The sequence below is a fragment of the Perca flavescens genome, chromosome 12 (assembly GCF_004354835.1).
Source record: "Perca flavescens isolate YP-PL-M2 chromosome 12, PFLA_1.0, whole genome shotgun sequence".
Lineage (NCBI taxonomy): Eukaryota > Metazoa > Chordata > Actinopteri > Perciformes > Percidae > Perca > Perca flavescens.
In genome coordinates this window covers 22,327,707-22,348,461 of record NC_041342.1, presented here as the reverse complement: position 1 = coordinate 22,348,461, position 20,755 = coordinate 22,327,707, and the positions used below count along the sequence as shown (strand labels likewise).

Genomic DNA, 20,755 nt, shown 5'->3' with positions numbered 1-20,755 from the left:
TAAATAGTTCAGTTTAAAAATAATGGCTTTCATCTTCATTTACACCTCTGAATATTCAATATGAGAGCAATGGTGCCCCCTTGTGTGAAGTAGAATTAATAGGCTGATAGTGATATGCATGCAAGGTAGATTCTAATAAAATCTGATAATGGAGAGATTGTGCAAAGCTCAAAAACATAGTCTTTTTACCTGTGTGATCACTAAATGGCAGGTTCTGAGGTACAGTATGTGTTTGAACATTTTTATTCCACGGTCATACAGTTTCCTCTGCAGTAAACTTTTATTGATTCTCTCAGAAGTGAAGGGCACTCCCTCTGTCCGTCTTCAACCTCTCGGGCTCTTCAGACAGACTGCGGCTCTAGCCTCCGCTGTCAGAGCTCTGGGCGCACTGCACTGCCCTGGGCTCAGTCAGCCGGTCGTAGGACAGCACTGTCATAATCTGCAAAAATGCACAGTGTGATATGGCATTAGAGAATAGAGAGCACCGAGTAATAAGTAGAGGCTATAAAAGATATGTTGAGGTAAAGATTTTACTGGCAAGTAGCTATTGTTTCTCAGTTTGGGTATGTGAAAAGCACAAAAAGTAAGGAAATTTGTGTTTGGATTATTTCTCTATGGTAACAATGCTTTCTGGCAATAAATCTTATACCGTTGGAAAGCATGTTTAGTTCCCTTTCAAATGGTGCCCCATTTGTAAGGGACATGCATTTGTGGGATGAGCAGCAGCGCTGAGTATGTGGGTTGCACCCATGAAAAATTTGCCAAATCTACTGTAAGTACAGCTACAGTCAGTAAGTGTCTACTCCAAGAATCGGCATGCCGCGTTTGACTGATTAGCCCTTGCGATAGGACAACTTCAAGCTGGTGTTCCGCAAAACGAAGTTGCGTCATTATTTGGAGTGAGCCCTAGCCCTACCCCTAACCCTGACCTCAACCCCATTGAACACTTGTGGGATCGTGGAACTTGGTCGTGCTGTTCGTGCCAGAGTGACCAACACAACCACATTGGCTGACTTGCGACAAATGCTGGTTGAAGAATGGGATGCCATCCCACAGCAGTGTGTGACCAGGCTGGTGACCAGCATGAGGAGGAGGTGCCAGGCTGTTGTGGCTGTGTATGGTTCTTCCACACGCTACTGAGGCTCCTGTTTGGGAAATGAATAAATTGTTAAATTGCCAATATGTCTTGTTTCTTCAAACTTCAATTATCCAATCCACCAAACACCAAACGAGTCAATGGCAGAATAAGCTGTTTAGCATTGGCAGAGAAGATTTGGCAAATTTTTCATGGGCACAACCCACATACTCAACGCTGCTGCTCATCCCACAAATACATGTTCCTTATCTCTTCCTTACAAAACAGTACAGGGAAGGAACTTGTTTTGGTGGAATATATATATATACTGTTTCGGCTGGGAACAGGTAAACAAGAAGTCTGTTTTTGTGTGCATCACTCTGATAAAGTGGTGCGGATTTTCCCTGGTAGGCTATAGCAGCGTTTCCCTTTGGATTCGTCAAGGGGAGATTGGTGTAGTGTTGTGGCCAAAGCGGTTGAAGCATTTGCTTGTGAGCACATCCGTGGATTCCAGGTGGGTTGCTGGCTTGCTAGTCGTTCAGCTGATTCATCGGGCATTAGTGCATAATTACCCTCCAGTAGCTGCATAAAGACTAGGTGGTTAGTTAGTGGGTCTTTGTGTGTTTAGAGAGCAGGGAAATCTAAACCGGCTGGGGAAATGTCAGAAATTGAAGCTTTCGTTGCTGCTCCGTCTGAGGAGGTGTTGGAAAAGTGTACCAATGGTAAAGGTAAAGGTACTTTATTTGTCACATACACGTACATGTAGCGAAATTCATTCTCTGCATTTAACCCATCCTTCAAGGGAGCAGTGGGCAGCCAATTACAGCGCCCGGGGACCAACTCCAGATCCGAGCCAGTGCCTTGATCAAGGGTACTGACTGGAGAACCTAGAACATTTAATTAAGACGGTGAGCACTATTCTGTAGCTGTGAGGGACGAACGTCTAAAAGACAATGTTAAATTAACTTTGTAACTGAGCAGGAAGAGCTTCTCCCAGTTAACACAGCAATGTCTGTCCAGACAAAGGGGCTAATTTCCGAGCAACAGAAAGAGCTTATCATGTTACAGATTGACCAGGAGATGCGAAAGCAAAGAAAAAAGCAAGAGGTGAAGGTTAAGAACCAGAAGTTGGAGGTTAAAAAAAAATTGAAATAAAGATGATCCGCTAGCAGACTGAAAAAGTGAAACTAGTGTCACAACCAGACATGAGTAATTTGTGTTTACTGCCACAGTTTAACAAAAGAGATCCAAATATCTTTTTTGTTTTGTTGGAGCGTGCTGCAAAGACTAGAGACTGGCCAGATGCTGATTGTGCTTTAACATTACAGTGTGTCCTGACAGGGAAAGCGCAGGAGGATTATTCGTCTCTGAGCTTAGAAGACAGCTCCGTGTATGAAAAAATTAAATCAGCTGTGCTTAAGGTGTATGAACTTGTGCCAGAAGCATATCGTCAATGTTTTAGATCTTGGGAGAAAAGAAATGGTCAAACACAGCTACGTTGAATTTGCACGAGACCTAACCCTTCACGTTAAACGCTGCACTTGAGATTACTACTTTTTATAAACACTGAGAATTGGCTCTTTTGGAGCAGTTTAAAAATTTGCTTCATAGTCACATATCCACATACATTAATGAGAAAAAAAGACATCCCTGCTGCTGAAGCTGCTGTATCAGCAGATGAATATGCGCTGCTCCATAAGAGCAATTTAAGAGAGGGCACTGCGTGTGATGACGTGGGTTGGAACATAAACCTGTCACTGTGCCATTTGAACACACACGACCATTTAAACATAATGCGGTAAAGTTTGATCCGAAAACACCATGAAACAAGTTTGACAAAACTAAACCCTGTAACTATTGACAGGAGTTGGGAGTGGTATCAATCCTCTCATGACACTCTTGCAAAAGAGGGAATCAGTGTTTATCCAAAAATATCAACCTCATCTTTTAAGTCATCATGTTACCAAATTTTTTTATGCTATTAAACACTCAAATGAGCTGTGTTCTACTTACAGTGATCATTATGAGGAGGGCTAACATCATGCCCAGCATTATGTACAAGTTTTCAGTCAGTCCTCCGGCCCATAAAGGACCCAAGATGGTGGCCAGGCCCCCAACTGAGCGTCTGACACCTTGGCTGAATCCTTTTGGTAAGGCGTCACAAAAGAATTAAAGGTTAAATATAAACATTGAAATATGTCTGTTCTGTGCATCACGTATGCTGAGCTGCAATCTGTTGTTTCAATATGTTGAAATGTGGAAACAGCGGTAAAACAAGCCAACCTTGAGTTTTCGCTGCAGTGATTTTGGAGAAGAGAGACACCTGAGACACGGCCACAAAGGGAAGCCCCAGCAGCTGCAGAAAGACTCCGATGATGAAGGCCGACAGCTCCCATCCGTATCCACCTGGCAGGGGTGCAAAGATAATACCATGGTATTACTGAATTATAGACATTCTAGTTTGCCCCCATATTATAAGGTACATATCATTAAACAATTACATTTACAGACTGTAATCTAACACATACATGAATTAAACATATTAGTTGATTTCTTAGCTATTCAATTATAATATTTTGTTTCTTTTTATTTCTGATATGTGGTGATAAGGATTCAAAGTGTGTGTCAGATCATATTTCAGTTATCCATCCCTTCTTCTCCCGGTTTTTAAGTCCCTTCCACAAACGGGTTGGCAGCACCAGAGATAGCTCTATCTGAAAACTAAACCACTGCCAAGCTGGCAGCCACTAGATATTTGTTCTCTGCTGCTTTGCACCATGCACATGTTTGTGTGAATGTGTGCCCACTCAAACTGTTCGATGTTCCTGCATAAGCTGAAAGTCTGCAAGCGTATAATCAAAACGCAATCAAACATGTTTCTTATAGTGGTCAAATGTATTTTTCTCCAGGTATCTGCCTTTAAGGTTTCATTTCTTTGTTTGGTTGTTTTAACTGTGACTGTAACCAATAGAAAACAAAAGCAGGCTATGCTTTAACAAATAGCATTTTTGTCTAATTAGATTGCTGTAATCCTTTTATATGTACTCAGGCACTCCCCAGCTCCAGCACCTGTCAGTTTTAATCAGAGCGATAAACGTGACGAGCTGCAACAGACGCAGACCAACATGAACATACAGGATTCAGTTTGCCTGTATGATCTCCTGCCGGCCTGCCAGAGTCTGAATGATATCATTTACAGGGCATATTCAACTCAGCCAGTGTGTAACCCGATATGGCTCCGCTGCGCTCTACACACAACAACAACAACGATTTGGCACAGAACAGCGAGGCATTTTTTTTAAGGCTGTGTGGGCCTTTTGCATTTGTGTTTGTGTGTTTACCCAGACAGGTTAGCACCTCGGGGGTTGCAGAGGAAGATGAGGCACCAGATACAAGCGGTGCAGCAGATGACCAGGCCCACAGCCAGCACGGCGCGGTCCGCCACCTTCTTGCTCAGCCAGCGCACAAAGAAGAAGCCCAGGATGACCTCCACCCCGCACAGGCTGTACATCAGGCTGTTGCCCAGCTCGCCAAAGCTGAAGTGGCGCTGCGTCAGAGGAGTCACCATGGTCTGGGGGATTTTAAGAAAGATGTTCACGAGGTCAGCCAGTCAGACAAAGTGGTTCAACCAGAGGTAGAGGAGGAGATTCTTCTAAGAGCTGAAACAAGCACCCTTTAAGTCCTTCAATGGCTTCATTCAGTCCAGATCAAAAGAATTGTTTTGTTTTGATATTGAAATGATTGTATAATCCAGGTCAGCACTGTGTGACTATTCCGGCGCCACAGTTTAACTGGAAGAGATTAAAGGCCTCTTCATGTTTCATGTCTTGGACATAGAGACTGATTATGTGCCCTCCTTACATCAGTTTTACTTTGAACGTCAAGCGATACTTGATTATTTTCTCAAAGTAAAAGCGCAGGTCTTTCCACGTAAGCCTCAGATTGATTCAGTTTGGATGAAACTCGGGGTAAAATAGTGTGACATTGTGTGAAATGCTTGGAAAACCCTGGGTGACGGATCTCAACACTAGCTGCTCTCACCTCCAGCGCTGTCTGATTGAAGAGAGTGATGAACTGCGCCGTGAGGAGAACAACCACCTCTTCTCTCAGTAACTCTGTAGTGTGAGAGACAGAGAGAGAGAGAGAGAGAGAGAGAGAGAGAGAGAGTCATAAAACAAATTCAAGTGGTGCCATTGAATTGAAAGTTTGAACTGGCAAGTTAGGTTGAGATAAACTAGTTGTACGCCATTTATCATCTGAAAGTAATCTTAAGACTCAAAGAGTCAGGCGTGATAAATCCTGGCTGGTTGGTCATGTTGATCCTCCAGCCAATAAATAGTCTTTTTCAAGTAATAAGTGAGAGTTCTGCTTTTTTTTCTTATGCTCAAATGATAGCACAAGAAAAAGAAATATTTTAATAAATTCAAAATTTTGCTTTTCCTGGAACAAAAACTCACTTATGGACTTGGAGAGGAGGAAAAATGAGCTGGGCTTGCTGCTAAATTTGGAAGTACCGGTACGTGCCAGATGGCTGGAAGAATGGCTTGATATTACAGTGTGTGATCTACTGTGGTCCAGTTCTCTCTCATCCGGGTTTTTACTTTTATTTATTATTTTATTGTTGTTAACTACTGCTATACTGTATGTGTAGTGTACATATTTAAAATATGTGTGTATTTTAATGTTTGTTTGTGTGTGTATTTACAAGTCACATTTTTTTTTTACTCTCTGGTGTGAGTTGAGCTCAGAAAACACTGGATCCTACAAATTCCATAATGCAACTTGATAACGTCTTTCTTAGACCCTCCCTGCCGGTGAACATCCTTCGCTCCAACTTCACGTCCCCATTTTGTGACACAAAACTACTGTTATGAATTTGTAAGTCTTCAAGTTCAAGCCAAGATTACTTTGATGACATCATCAGGGTTATTTTCTTCAGACTTGACACTCAGTAGTACACCTTATAAAAAGTAAACTAATCTGCACTTGTAAAATTGTCAGTGTGACCCTAGAGTGACCCTTACAACTTAAAAACTAAAGCATAAAGCATTTATTAACTGTAACATTTACAAATTATTCACCAGTAGCATTTAAAGACATTTTGTTAGTCATATTCTTGCTGAGAGATAGGGTGGTATCAATCTTCTCATCTAACTCTCTCCCACAAAGCGTATTTCACAAAATATTTAACCCTTCCTCTAAACTATTTTTAACTGTTTATATTCTGCTTATTAGTGCTAAATATTTCCAAAAGCAAATATTCACACACAGGATTTAATTTAGTGTTGTTTGTGATGCATGACCCCAACCAGAAATAAAAGACTAGATAAAAAAAAGTAAAAAGAAAGTAAAAGAGCTGCCTGTTGTTTCAGAGATTCTTAACTCATACACAAGAAGTCAGGGAAGATCAGTAATGCAAGAGAGTGAATACGAGACAATGTAACGGCTATCAGACACTCCTACAGTATTTGCAAGTGCTGCAGACATCCTCCAGTTTAGCTCCTGAGTTTCTGGTGTTGTAGATTTTCTTCAAATCGAAAGGAAATCAATACGAAGAATGTTGGCCACATTACCAATTCTGTCTCCATTTCATCCACAAGTCAACCACAGCAATCCAGTCAATAAAAAAGGAAGTCTGCTATCCAACCCATCCCTCTGACACATCTTCAAAGAGGGAGAGAATCGATTTGAAGGTTTGACGCACACACACGTACGCACCCACGCACGCACACACACACACACACACACACACACACACACACACACACACACACACACACACACAGACTAACAGTGCAGAAAAAGTTAATCAATAACGGCACACAATCACAGCTTGCATCCCATACAAACTTACTATGACACTAATCCAATAGGAGACCTGACATCATACATATACATGCACACTCTGACATAAACCAGACACATACACACAAGTCCAATCAATGCACAGGCAATCTGATCTGACATGCCACACAGAATTCCTCAGAGAGACCTGGAGAATGTAAAGTGTGTGTAAGTATGACTGTGTGTGCGCATGCAAAAAAATCAATAGAGCTGATATGAAGCATGTGCATTGGCAGTGACATCTCTTCCTACCTGAACCTCACAAATGAGGCAGAGGAAATCTGACAATCATTGCTCGGGACGGGCAGTCAAACCTGCTCGCTCACCTCTGCTGGCACTGAAGGTTTTGTAGTGATCGGAGACTGCGGAGGCGCCATGGACAAGCTGCAGCTCAGACGATGCGGAGGTCTCCAATTGGTCAGAGTTGACAGCTCTGTAGGTGTGCACGGACTCATCGTCGGACCCAATCAGCAGCACCTCCTCCTCATCATCCTGCGATTGTTTCATCTCCACCATCACTACGCCCCCCTCTGAGCTGATGGGTGGTACATCCCAGTACAGAGCCAGGACCACAAACTGGAGCAGCACCCACAACAGGCACATGAAAATCTGAGAGTAAAAAATATATATATATAAGATATATATATTTTAGAAATTAACTTGAGATCAAAATCCTAGAAAACTATTAGGAGAGACAAACTATCTTATATATGGAGGATGGTGTTCAAGACATAAAGTAACCTGGCACAGTGAAATAAAGATACATGCAGCATTCAATTATGTGGGGAAATTGAAGTAGGTGTAGGAGCTTTGTTATATCTCATTTAAGCTCCATCCGTTCTACAGGTGTTTTATTTAGAGACTCATGAAATGGAATCGATACTGTTTGTTAAGGGCCTGAGTATCGCTGCAGGCGTTTTGTATTCTCCTTACTCAGAGAAGAACAAAGAAGAAAGACAAAAAAAAAAGTGAGTCAGGAGGAATGCAGAATGTTGAACCACTGTTTCTGAAGGTTGTTTCTGAATTCATGAGACTTTCAGAGAACCTTAGATTACTGATTATTTGGATGCTGTTACCCCAGGAGACGTATATTTGTTCACAACAAAGGGCCCAAGTTTGAAATCACACAGCCGCAGGAACAGGTTGAACGCCGGCCCTGGAGAGACAGGAAGAAGAACCGTAAAGAGGAGATGTAATAAAACAGAGCATGTGTGGAGACAGTAGCCTCCCCCTAAGTGATTTTATAGAATGTCTCCTTCTCCCAGAAACTGAACATCAAAGAAGACATCACATCCTGCCTGGTGTCAGATACGTTTTAGAAGACAGAGGAGCTGGAGAAAGGTGAAATGACACGTCTTTCTGTGGTTATATAAAGGGGGAGAAACTGACCCACAAGGAGGCCAGCTTGTCGACAGGCCATGATGGCTGCAAAGACGCCAGCGCGCTCCTCTGGCCGAGTGCTCTGAGTCAGGAAACCAAAGATTGAGGAGCCCGCTCCTGCACCGACACCTGAGTGGAAAACAGCATCCTTCTGTTACACCTTCACAACATGCTGTGTGTGTGTGTGTGTGTGTGTGTGTGTGTGTGTGTGTGTGTGTGTGTGTGTGTGTGTGTGTGTGTGTGTGTGTGTGTGTGTGTGTGTGTGTGTGTGTGTGTTTCACCTGCTACAAGCCGACTGCATAACAATAGCCACTTGGAATATCCAATAAAATACATGAAGTTACCTGTAATACAAATAAACATGAAAACCATGCTGAGTGAAATGCTAGCAGCAAGACTAAAATATTAAATATCTCAACTAATATTGGATAAATTGCCATAAAATTTGCTCCCCGGCGTTTCGATTTAAACAACCTTAACTCTTCATCTAGCGTCATCATCAGGTCATAATTTCAATGTGGCAAACATTTTGGTTCAAGCTGTACTCTGTGTTTAGTACAAATGTAAGCAAGCTAACTAAGATGGTGACCATGGTAAACACTATCCTAACTTCACATTAGCATGTTAGCATCGACACTGTGGGCATTCGGTTCATAAATAAAGATGTAAAAAGATTTTTTTTTAAAGAATTAATATGTAGTAATATCGAGCAGGGTTGCTCAAATTACCACAACAATTTGTTGTAAAAACCAGTGTGCGATTCATGGTCACTAACAGAATTCCGTGAAATGAACACGGCCCCTTAAGTTAAGGAAAAGGTTGTGGGTGGGCTTATGTTTCCATGATACGTGGGACAAGAATGGGAAGGTTGGGTTTAGGAAAAGAAGAACGGGACGGTTGGGTTTAGGAAAAGAAGAACGGGACGGTTGGGTTTAGTAAAAGAAGAAAGCGACGGTTGGGTTTAGGAAACGTGACACGGGACACGATCCCCGGTCTCCATGGGGGAAAGTCCTCTGTTGTTTGACCCATCCACCACCCCAACCAACCTCCCTACGCGGATTTTCGGGCTTTCATACTACTCACTAACGTAGCTCTTAATGCTACGTCATCTTCTCATTGACTTTACATTGGCATTGTTTTCTGTGGTGGCCACACGGCATTTTCGCACATTCCGTGCCACCACCACCACGTAATGCGCTGTTAACAGTTTGTGATCATTTCACAGAATTCTGTGAGACCAGGCTGAACTGCAAGGTAACTACCATCATGCATTGCACATACAGGGGGAAAAAAGGCAAATTTAGATGTAAGGACTGTGTTCCAGTCTAGCAAGTTTTCAAACAAAGACAACCTCTGTTTTACCTAGACTTATTAGATTTTAGTGTGCCTTTCAATTGAATGGGCCATTTTATGTTATGTTTTGATTTCATTATTATTTTATTTTTCTTCTGTGTTAAAGGGGGAGGGGCAGGTGGTAGGGTAATCATCTCATGTGCTTTAAGAACAGTAGGTTCAGTAGAACAGTTTGGATTTGAGTGTAGCGGTTTATTCATAATTATTTATCTATTAACGGTTCAATTTACTCCATCCCTCCTTGCTTATGGTCTTTATTTAGGCCTTTTTATTGAAACTACTTTGCTTTCACCCGGTTGAAAGGAGACAAGTCTTTTCCTTTGTTAATTTTTTTGTTAATAAAATCTAAATGTTTTGGTATAACAGTCTCTGTCTCCAGTTTATTCTGGGTCTTGTGTATTAAGTATCACCTCGTCACACCCATGGACCTACAATTTCCTATGCAGGTGTAATGAATAATGAATGAGCCAGCGGCTTCTAAAAACCCAACTCTCTGTGTCATGTGATTTGTCTTGTGGTTTAGTTACTCACCGGCAATCTCAAAAAGATTGGAGAAAAGGATGATGGACTTTGTAGTTCTGCTCCGGTCTGACCAGAGCCCAAAAAGGGGGCCTGTGAGCAGTCCGCTCAGACTGAAGGCAGACAGACCCAGACCCAGGAAGTAGGGGGGGGCCTCCAAAATCTGTAGATACCTCCATATTGTGGGCAAAATGACGGCTGAGACCGCCAGAGAAGGATGAAGGAGGATGAGTGTGGAGGAAAAGGAGGAGAGATGTGTAAATAACAAGCCTTGTTTACCCACAGCAAAATATATCTAAATGAAATGTCCTCTGTGATGTGTGCTTACAGCCAAAAACGCCAGGCAGATGTTGCTCTAATGAGACAATTATCTCATGTCTTCAAATCCATAAAGCTGTCATAATGAACTTACCATACTCAATGCCGCTCAGCATAAATATCAGTCCAATGGTGTAAAAAGTTAGATTCCTCTTTTGGTGATTATCCATTTGCTCAGTGACTTGCTGCCTTTTACAAGCCGACCTCTGACTGCACACGTTGTTAAAAAATGTTGTTCAGTGGCTTCAGATAACAAGAAACACTGTGCATCCAATTACAACTGCTCCGAAGAATTGGTCGCACCATAGTACAAGTTCATTTTAGAGCTTCTTAAAAATAGAAAACTGAGATCATACGGGGCTTCTCCCATGAGGCTCAGCAGGTTGTGAGACCTGAAAACACAGGGTGGAATAAACATCAAATCAGCAATGAAAACAACACAGACTGAGTCTGAAATGATTGCAGTAGTCCATTCAAATTAGGCATTTATGTTAAAGAAGAAATTCTATTTGAGTCACGTCCACAGCAGCAAGCTTTAAGCCTCACGGTCAAGGCAATGTCTCAGGTTACCAGGTGAGGTAAAGTACACTGAACTTTATACATTTTTAATCTTGTTTTCTTCAGTTTCTTCAAAGCACTGAATTCTGCCATAGACCAGTGAATCTGCCTTCTTGTAGGCTATAGATATAAATAAATTTGCTGTTTTACAAAACAGACTCCACTTGGCAGTTCACAAATACAAATTATCACACACAAAATCAGATAAACTGCGATTACATTTCCCCAAATATGAAGCCTTACACCAGGACGTGTAATAAAAGGTGAAATATGGAAATATTACATTACAAAAAATGCTCTATTGTATTCAATACTGAATAAATTAGGTATGACATTGTTATATTTAATGGTTGGCTCTATTCTCAAGCTGCTGTGGTGTTCCTAGCCTTGGGCTTGTTTTATTAAACAGAACTGTCACCAAGTTAATACCTCCATATGTTTTTCCAGCAACCCATGAATAATACAAGGAGTTTTGATTGTTTGAATAACACATATAAACTGGCTCAGCATCTTGCACTCATGTCACACAGTGTCGGGACAATCTGAGAGGCTTCGAGCTCAACAGGCCAATAGGATGATGAAATGTCGCAGGACACATGTGTTTGGGTCAGTATCTCGTCTGTGTGTGTGTGTGTGTGTGTGTGGTAAGGTAAAGGTAAAGGTACTTTATTGTCACATATACATACATGTAGCGAAATTCATTCTCCGCATTTAACCCATCCCTCAAGGGAGCAGTGGGCAGCCAATCACAGCGCCCGGGGACCAACTCCAGATCTGAGCCAGTGCCTTGATCAAGGGTACTGACTGGAGAACCTAGAACATTTAATTAAGACGGTGAGCACTATTCTGTAGCTGTGAGGGACGAACGTCTAAAAGACAATGTTAAATTAACTTTGTAACTGAGCAGGAAGAGCTTCTCCCAGTTAACACAGCAATGTCTGTCCAGACACAGGGGCTAATTTCCGAGCAACAGAAAGAGCTTATCATGTTACAGATTGACCAGGAGATGCGAAAGCAAAGAAAAAAGCAAGAGGTGAAGGTTAAGAACCAGGAGTTGGAGGTTAAAAAAAAATTGAGATAAAGATGATCCGCTAGCAGACTGAAAAAGTGAAACTAGTGTCACAACCAGACATGAGTAATTCATCAAGGTCACTGACTGGAGAACCTAGTACATGTTTTTGATATGTGTGTGTGTGTGTGTGTGTGTGTGTGTGTGTGTGTGTGTGTGTGTGTGTGTGTGTGTGTGTGTGTGTGTGTGTGTGTGTGTGTGTAAAGATGGTTGATTTGGCATATTATCCCAACTTTATGTCTTTTTTTACTTCTGACTAACATTGTGCCGTTTCATTCTGTGTGAAAAGTGATTCATTCAGCTTTTCCATGACAAACTGCTGCCTGCAGCTGAGCCTCACAGGTCTACTGTGAGGCCATTAGCATCCTACCAGCCTCACTGTACCTGTGGTGGTTTCTATAGAAACACACATGAGGGTAGAAGGTGTTGTTGGACTCACCTTTGAGCCTTGGTAAACAACAGGAAGTCCCCTGGTGAATAAACTGCAATCTGGTCCACTCAGTCAGTCAGCGCGCTTCACTGGAGCCTGTTTGAGACATGATCAGCTGTTGACAGAAGGACATTTGACTTTCAGATAGAGAGGAGCTTGTTAGGTGGATATACAGTACATACTCGGGGCTGGGAGGTGGCTTGGACAGAGATAGGAGTGGGCATGTTCTTGAACACAGCTTCTCCCCGGAGGTCATTCACCATCCCGATTAAGATCAACCTGCAGGGCGCTCGTAGGCGGCAGACACGGTAAGAGAGGACTATCTACTGGGTCGGACTGCAAGGCTTTGAAAACACTGTTGGGAGTTAATTAAGTTTAAACAAAGCTTCACATTCAGATGTCTAACTTTTGGGTACATATAACCAAGAATGATTAAACACACCGATGTGTCTGAAAAGCCAGATGCATTGATCTGAATGATTTGAAGTGACTAAAATCGATTAATATTGCATTAAAGGGACACTCCACAGATTTAGCATACTAAATTCCAGTTAGTAAATGTAACTTAAGTTAAATTAAGTACTGTACTTCAGTACAAATTGGAGGTACTTGTACTTTACTTGAGTTTTTTTCTTTTCATGCTATTTTCTACTTCTACTCCACTACATTTTATAGAGAAATATTGTATTTTTTTACTCCACTACATTAATTTGACAGATTTAGTTAGTTTACAAATTGAGATTTATGCCTACAACACACATGTAGTTTATCAAATATGATGTTTAATTATAAATTAAAACTACCCAACAATATATAGGCCTACAAATACAGTTGAACTGATTAGCCAATTAAACACTTGGTTGATTAACTGTTTTGATCGTTTCCAGTTTTTAAAATGTGAGGATGTTTTTCACATTGAGAACTTTTACTTTTAATACTTTGAAGTGTTACGATTTGCTCCTAGTTTGGACCCCAAAAGCAGATGCAGACTCAGGCACAATGGATTGGAGTATCTAGTTTTATTTTATCCCAGTACTTGCAAGTGAAGTGAGTAAAACAAGGTGGTGAGGTGGTTATCCTGGTGGAAGCAGATGGCATCTGGTGGTGGGGAATTTGTGCCAGGCAATGGCAGCAGATCAGCAGGAGGCAGGCTCAGCCTATGTAGGTGCTGGAGATGGAAGAGACTTAGGTGAGGTTATTTTCAGCAGAGTCACAACAACGGGTCAAAATCAGAGTCTTTACTGGCGTTTAAGCCTGAAGCATTACCACGTAGAGAGCGGAAACAATCTGGTGATGAGAGACCGGAGAGCCGGGTTTCTTATACTGAGCTTGATGGTAAATGGAAGTCAGGTGTGGCTGGTAACGACTGTAGAGCCACGCCCCTGCTGATGAGCACATACATAACATAAGTTCCTTACTAATTTATTTTTATTTCCTCACTCACGCAGTTGTTTCAAACTCAACAGATTTCTACAAACTAATCAGTTCACACAGATGCCTTCTTTAGTATTCACCAGGTTTATCACAAGAGCAGGCAAAAGCAAAGGAAACTATGCCACAATGTGCATGTTTTTTATGCTACTAGTTTCAAGTATATATTTAGAATAACTGACTGCACCAAGGAGAGGGACACACTGTATTTGACTAAATAATTTGCTTATTTTGCACATGGCAATACATCATTTTAATTCTTTTGGTGTTATAGAAATAAATAACATGTCAAAATCAACAAAAGTCTTCACACTGAACTGAAAAAGGCTATTGCTGCTATTTTGTTAATTTTACAGGGAAAAAAACACTTTAATTATTAGATGAGGAACCCACGATCAAAATTATGAAGTTACTTTTTTCATGTAGTTAAAATGATATGTCTATATTGCTTCCATGTCTTCTATTTCTCTAATGGAAAGAAAACTTCCAAAATCCACATTTAGAAGTTGTTTGTTTTAGGCCTACTACCCTCCGTCTGTTTGCATATGTAGATTTTTTCTCTCTGCATATTTAAACAAAACATTTCAGGGGAAAAGACTCTTGATGTAAGTCATTAACTGGGGAAGTTCTGTGCTTATACGTCTTAGTTATTTTGTTTATCCTATTCACCTGCAGTGCCTTGTCCAATGTACGCAAATTAGCGCATTTTAATTAGTTAACGCCTAATTTGCATATCAATGTGGCGATTGTGATGACGTTATTAGACACAAATGTTTACTGTATTCACCTGTAGTGTCTCCTTTAAATACAGTGCATTAACCTGCATGGTCATGATGCCTTTGCTTAACCTAGCTAACTTATTACATTAGTAGCAAGACAGAAGTTAACTATATTTGTTTTTGTCTTTTGGATAATTAGCTGTAAACTTGAGGCACTGCTAGTCTTTTGTTCATCACAACTCACCTCCACACAAGCCAAGAAAAGCCCAGCTGGGAGCTTGGAGGGGCTGTTGTCTGCCTGCCTGCCTGTGTGTCTGATGTGTGGCTATCATGTGAGTAAGGAAGTACATCTGTTTCAGCGGATTTTGAAATTAAAAAGCCATTGAGTTTCTAGCACTGAATATTTATGCATTGAAATTATGTATCTGAATTTTTTGCCTCTAAATTTTAATCTTCAACTTATCAACAACTAATTCTCACCTTTATTTTTAACATTCAATATAAAAAAATTCAATATACCAAATTCAGATGCAAAATACAATGTTTAAAATTCAGTGCAATCTCCGGAAAAAGCCTACAGTCCAACCCCCTTTGGGCTATGCGGAAGTGGCTCCTAATACACAATGAATACAGGCTGTAGTCTTATGGTCTTTTGCCTCTGGCTAAAAAGCCTCAGATGACGCAAAAATCGTCATTTTGCGTCATCTGAGGTTTTTTTCCAGACCCTCAATACAGAGATCTCCCCTCTCAGGGGGACATGAGGGAGGGAAGCATGGTCATTCAAAAATACTACCGGGGTTCTACTGATACAAAGCTTAATGCTAATCGGTGAAGTTTCCCTTTAACATCCAGGAACCCAAGGAAAAGCAATCGATTCTAGAATCTAGATCGGGAGTTTGCCATAGTAGCCGCAGCCAACAACTGGAAACTTTTTACAATAATTTCAGACTTTTTTATGCGAGAAATCAACACATTTGCTCCGATGTTGACGGACTTGAGAAGCTCCAGTCCGACGTGAGCAGCCTGCTGGTAGCGGCCGGGATCGAACTTTTGAAGAGTAAAATTCAGATACATAATTTCAATGCATAAATATTCAGTGCTAGAAATTCAATGGCTTTTAAATTTCAAAATCCGATGAAACAGATTTACTTCCATATGTGAGGGCATGCTGAGGTAGAGAAAGAGAGAGGGAGGGAGAGAGAGCGAGCGAGAGGGAGGGCGTTGTAATTCAATATATTTCTTTTACAGTGAAGCTGTGCGCAAACAGGAATATATATTCATGACTTAAAATTTTTTTTAAAGCACCAGAGAAAAAAAGGGCAGTTTTTTTCCAGGAATAAAAAGGGCAGGTGCTCAAGCCCCGTTTGATGTCTATGTGTGCACGTGCTTCTACACTATTTAGACTTATGGGAAATGTAGGTTTAAGTATTTTAGAGCTTGTGATGTTCAGTTCACAACTGTAATACATTTTGTCCCCTGAGTTTCCATCTAGCGCCATCATCAGGTCAAAATTGTTGTCCAATACTTTGGTTTATGACCAATTACCTGCAAAGACATTCCCATCAGCAGCTGTACTTTTGATTAAGTGCTAATGTTAGCATGCTTACATGCTACACTAAGATGGTGAACATAGTAAACATTATACCTACTGATGTTAGCATTTAGCTCAAAGCACCACTGTGCACATGCACAGTCTCACAGAGCCATTAGCATGGCTGTTTGTGTCTCTCACAAACATTGAAGTACAATACTAAATTGCCAGTGTCCCCCTTTGAAGTGTACCTTGTCATTGAAACATTACCGACTGACTTCTGATTATATAGCTTAACTAAGAAATGTAGTTAAGGCAATAGTTTCCCATTTGAGCCCAATATTTAAACTGGAAAATAAATGTAAATAAGTTGAACATGAAATTTGTTGATGCATTGACTCAAATATCTAATTTACATCCCTGGTGTGTGTGTGTGTGTGTGTGTGTGTGTGTGTGCATGTGCGTGTCACAGAGAGCTCCTTGACACAGCAACAGCACAGGAGTGGAGTAGAGGGCTGGATGGGCGCGGAGAGCAGCAAGCTCGGACCCAGATGACAGTGTCGAGTGTTGGGGAGGACAGAGCCATCCTGCTGGGCTTCACCATGATGGCCTTCTCTGTGCTCATGTTCTTTGTGGTCGGCATTACTATGGTCAAACCTTACGTTAACAGGTGTGGTTTGTCTGCTGATGCTAGAAGAGATGTCATATGACAGTATTATGGCTTATCATTTGATTTTTAACAATAGGAAATTAGAGCTGCAACTAACAATTGTTTTCCTTATTAATTTAACTCGTGATTATATTTTTGATTAATTGAAGAATTGTTTGGGTAAAAATAGATGACCGACAGTCCAAATCCAAAAGATATAACATTTTTGTGAACATTTAAATCTATTATCAGAGCTCTATGCAAAATACTTGTTATGGAAGCCCATTACTACCAAGACAATAAAAAAACAGCACTAAGAGTCTACAGCCATGCTCTGTGAGGTTGTATTTATGCACAGTGGCGCTAGATGCTAATGCCGGCATGCTAACATGCTCAAAATAACAATGCTAACATGCCGATGTTTAGCAGTTACAATGTTCACTAAGCTTAACCATGTTAGTTTAGCATAGGATCTGCTTCCATAAGATGTGCTACAATATGAACACAAATACTGTAAGAACACCCCTCACACCTAGGGAAACTGAGAACGGATGTCCTTTCTTATTTTGAGAAAACAAGATTGTTTCCTCTTATTACTTATGTTTGTCAGAGATCAGAAATTCAAACGGACGAGATCGAGTTGACGGTAACGGACTTGGTTAAACAGAAGTATACAACTTTGAACGTACGGTTTTCAAAATAAGGCGTTAACAAAGGATATATATATATGGAAATAATATTACTTGAATTATATTCACAAGAAGTATAAAGCATGTTAACAGTGTCCCTCATAAATTCTGACAATGGTTATCTGCTCCTCAGATCGCTGCAGGGAAAATCCAGACAGCTAGCTAGACTATCTGTCCAATCTGAGTTTTCTGTTGCACGACGTAAACACCATTTGTACGTACACGTTCCACCAAAACAAATTCCTTCCCGAGGCTATTTTGCAGCGGCACCGTGGCTCTGTCCGGCACTTAGCGCCACCCATGACGATTGGGATGCCAATAAACCAGAGAACGTTTTTCTCCCATCCCGAATGCTATGTGGCCAGCATGGCACTCCTAATCTCTGCTGAATATTATGAAATAATGTATCAAAATTATTTTGTTTTTTCGTGATAACAAGTTAATGATCTCGTTATCTCGAGATAACAGCATTATAAAAAAATTGCAAGCATGGCCGGTTTTGGCTTCCGTACACATCAGAAATCTAAAGGTTGTTTTATGCTTTTGTGTCAACTCCATTCCGTAGCTACGCCGTTGCTCCTACGGCGTTGTGACCCTTTCGGAGTTCTGCGTCGGGGTTGCTTTGCATCGCGGTGCATTTCACCGCCATAACGCTAGGGGTTGATAAGATAAGGTTATTTGCGAGGTGTCTGCCAGCCAGTTTATGTTATGTTAGCAAGCAAACTTTAGCACAACTGCCCACATAGTACTGCCTGCTGGCGAAGTGCTAATTTCAAAACGTTACTGACATATAGACACTTTACAAACGGATAACCCCGTCATTGTAACCAAAATATGTCTGAGTTTATTTGCAAAGCTTATGTCAGTGAACTAGCATGTTGCTACTCCCCACAGTAGGCTGCTGGAAACACTGATTATCAGCAAACAAGACGAGTTGACCAATCACAGTCCTTGCGGTCTGCGTTGCCTCGACGCAAAGTTAAAATCTTTTGGAGGTGCACGTCAAGCTACAGCAGAGGGCTCGGAGAGGGGTTTGCGTCAATGCGGAGGGGTCTGCTGGGGTACGCTGTCGATTCGACGCAGAAGCATAAAACAGCCTTAAGAAAGGAACATTTTTTGCCTTTCTGGTGTGTGTGTTTACGTGTGGTTGAGGTAGAAGGGTTGTAAGCCTTGGCTTGGGTACAACAACAATTTTCCTTGTTTTTCAGCAACTGGGAGAATGAGGCCAGCTGTGTGCTGCTGCAGGCCGTCACCCTGGAGGAGTGGGTGGACTGCAGAGGTGTGAGCACTGTGCCCTGTCTCAGGGTGACGGTTAACCTCACGGACTCCAATGAGAGGGCTTTTCTCCACTTTGACGAGGAGTCGGTCCTCCTAGCTTCTGAGGTAGGGATTTATGGAAGTAAATTCCAGGTTTTAGGTCTTATAGCTTTATGAACCTCGGGTTTGGATCTGCTTCACACCAGGTGTGGCTTGTTGACTGTAAGGGAGGAACAGCTGCAGGATACTTAAGGCCCTCGAGGGGTGGATTTGAGCATTAAGACTTTATATCTATGTACTACAACTGACATGTAGGACCAATCGGTGAAGTAGATGTTAATTTTGCTTGCTCAAAACTCAGTCATCCAGTGGTATAGTCTACGTGATATGCAGGTACACGCAGTATACCCACTAAGAAATCTCCAGGATTTCCATATACCCACTTAAAAATGTGCGCTCAATGTGATACGCAACAACATAGTTTTGTGACAGAACTTTCACTTCAGAATTGTCTTCACAAATATGGGGTCAAGTAATTTGACAGCAAACTAACCTAACACTGGAGAACATGCAGAGAGATTTTTCTCATCTTTCATCGACCCGCTGAGCACAGTGCATAGTGCGTAATGTGTGCGTAGCGACCGGGCCCAAATGCTCCATCTACACTAACGCCAGTATCCTCCCTTCACCACATATTTAAGACAAATACAAGTAGTCTAGTAGTTTGTTTTGTCCTCATTGCATTGGGGTCAACTTTATGATCCAGGCTTAGGTCCCTGATGTGAAAGCCCCCTTACTGCTTTATATTCCTTTATATTCCGTCATCTGTGTTTTCCTTCTCATAGGATAAATAAAGGTATTCCTACCATAAATTGATGCATAAAAGTATATATATATATATATATATATATATATATATATATATATATATATATGTGTGTGTGTGTGTGTGTGTGTGTGTGTGTGGTACAGTGTACCCACTACAATACATTAGACTACATCACTGCAGTCATCAATGTTTTAGATATTACTGTATTAGGAGATGCTTTCATGCTGCACTTCTGCTCTATTCAGAGGAATTGTAAGAAACATTTTTTAGTACCAATGCGGCACACAGAGTCTGGAAGGGCTGTTCCTTTTTTAAACAGACAAAAAGACTGAATCAAAAAAGAACCTTGCAGCTCGTCTCATTGATTGCAATCAGCACTGCCAACTACACTTGAATCATATCTTCTCCACCTCCCTCCCCACCCTCCCCCCCATCCCCACCCTCCCCCCCCCCAGTGTTTCTACATACCCAAATGTCAGATGGAAAGAACAGAACTTCAGGATGAAGTCCTGAAAGTAAAAAAGAGCTTGGACGCTCAGCTGGGGAGCACCTCATCGTGCTTCACTGACCGCGCAAGGCACCCCAGGGACGTCATCTTGGGCAGGAAGTACACCTTTAAGAAGGCCCTGTTTGCATTGCTGTGGCCCTGTCTGATGCTGGGTGGTGGAGGTCTGCTGGTGGGCCTTGTGAAGCTGACACAGTGCTTAGCCCATCTCTGCCCTGAGATGTGCAGTGAGGCTGCAGTGGGCAGGCTGACATCAAGGCAGGGCAAACTGTACAGAATCTTTCGGAGGTCCAGCATGCAGTCTCCTTCATGATGTTTGTAGTGTTTGTGCTGCAACATGCCAACAATTGTGAATTAAAGGGAAACTTCACCGATTAGCATTAAGCTTTGTATCAGTAGAACCCCGGTAGTATTTTTGAATGACCATGCTTCCCTCCCTCATGTCCCCCTGAGAGGGGAGATCTCTGTATTGAGGGTCTGGAAAAAAACCTCAGATGACGCAAAATGACGATTTTTGCGTCACCTGAGGCTTTTTTGCCCAGAGGCAAAAGACCATAAGACTACAACCTGTATTCATTGTGTATTAGGAGCCACTTCCG

The 20,755-nt window shown here is 41.6% G+C and overlaps 2 protein-coding genes and 1 long non-coding RNA gene across 4 annotated transcripts; 1 reads left to right on the top strand and 2 right to left on the bottom strand.

Moving 5' to 3' along the window:
* Nucleotides 1-299: 299 nt before the first annotated feature.
* On the bottom strand, nt 300-10,682 carry mfsd8l2 (major facilitator superfamily domain containing 8-like 2). 2 transcript variants are annotated; one of them, XM_028594087.1, is made up of 11 exons: nt 10,584-10,682; nt 10,184-10,369; nt 8,581-8,643; nt 8,309-8,428; nt 7,996-8,075; nt 7,246-7,528; nt 5,117-5,190; nt 4,433-4,646; nt 3,359-3,481; nt 3,089-3,219; nt 300-439 (listed from the first exon to the last, which is right to left on the bottom strand). In XM_028594087.1, the coding sequence occupies exons 1-11, from the start codon at nt 10,657-10,659 to the stop codon at nt 359-361; spliced, it is 1,431 nt and encodes a 476-aa protein (XP_028449888.1). In that variant the 5' UTR covers nt 10,660-10,682; the 3' UTR covers nt 300-358. The 2 variants fall into 2 exon arrangements, with proteins under 2 accessions (XP_028449888.1, XP_028449889.1); XM_028594088.1 differs by lacking the exon at nt 300-439 and having other exon boundaries at nt 3,095-3,219; nt 4,417-4,646.
* Nucleotides 10,683-13,550: 2,868 nt separating this feature from the next.
* Nucleotides 13,551-13,903, bottom strand: LOC114565838 (uncharacterized). Its single transcript, XR_003693982.1, has 2 exons — nt 13,813-13,903; nt 13,551-13,714 (listed from the first exon to the last, which is right to left on the bottom strand). It is a non-coding gene; the product is annotated as an uncharacterized LOC114565838 (long non-coding RNA).
* Nucleotides 13,904-16,778: 2,875 nt separating this feature from the next.
* On the top strand, nt 16,779-20,469 carry kcnmb3 (potassium calcium-activated channel subfamily M regulatory beta subunit 3). The gene is made up of 3 exons (XM_028594318.1): nt 16,779-16,897; nt 18,774-18,948; nt 20,107-20,469. The coding sequence occupies exons 1-3, from the start codon at nt 16,779-16,781 to the stop codon at nt 20,467-20,469; spliced, it is 657 nt and encodes a 218-aa protein (XP_028450119.1).
* The last annotated feature ends 286 nt before the right edge of the window (nt 20,470-20,755 follow it).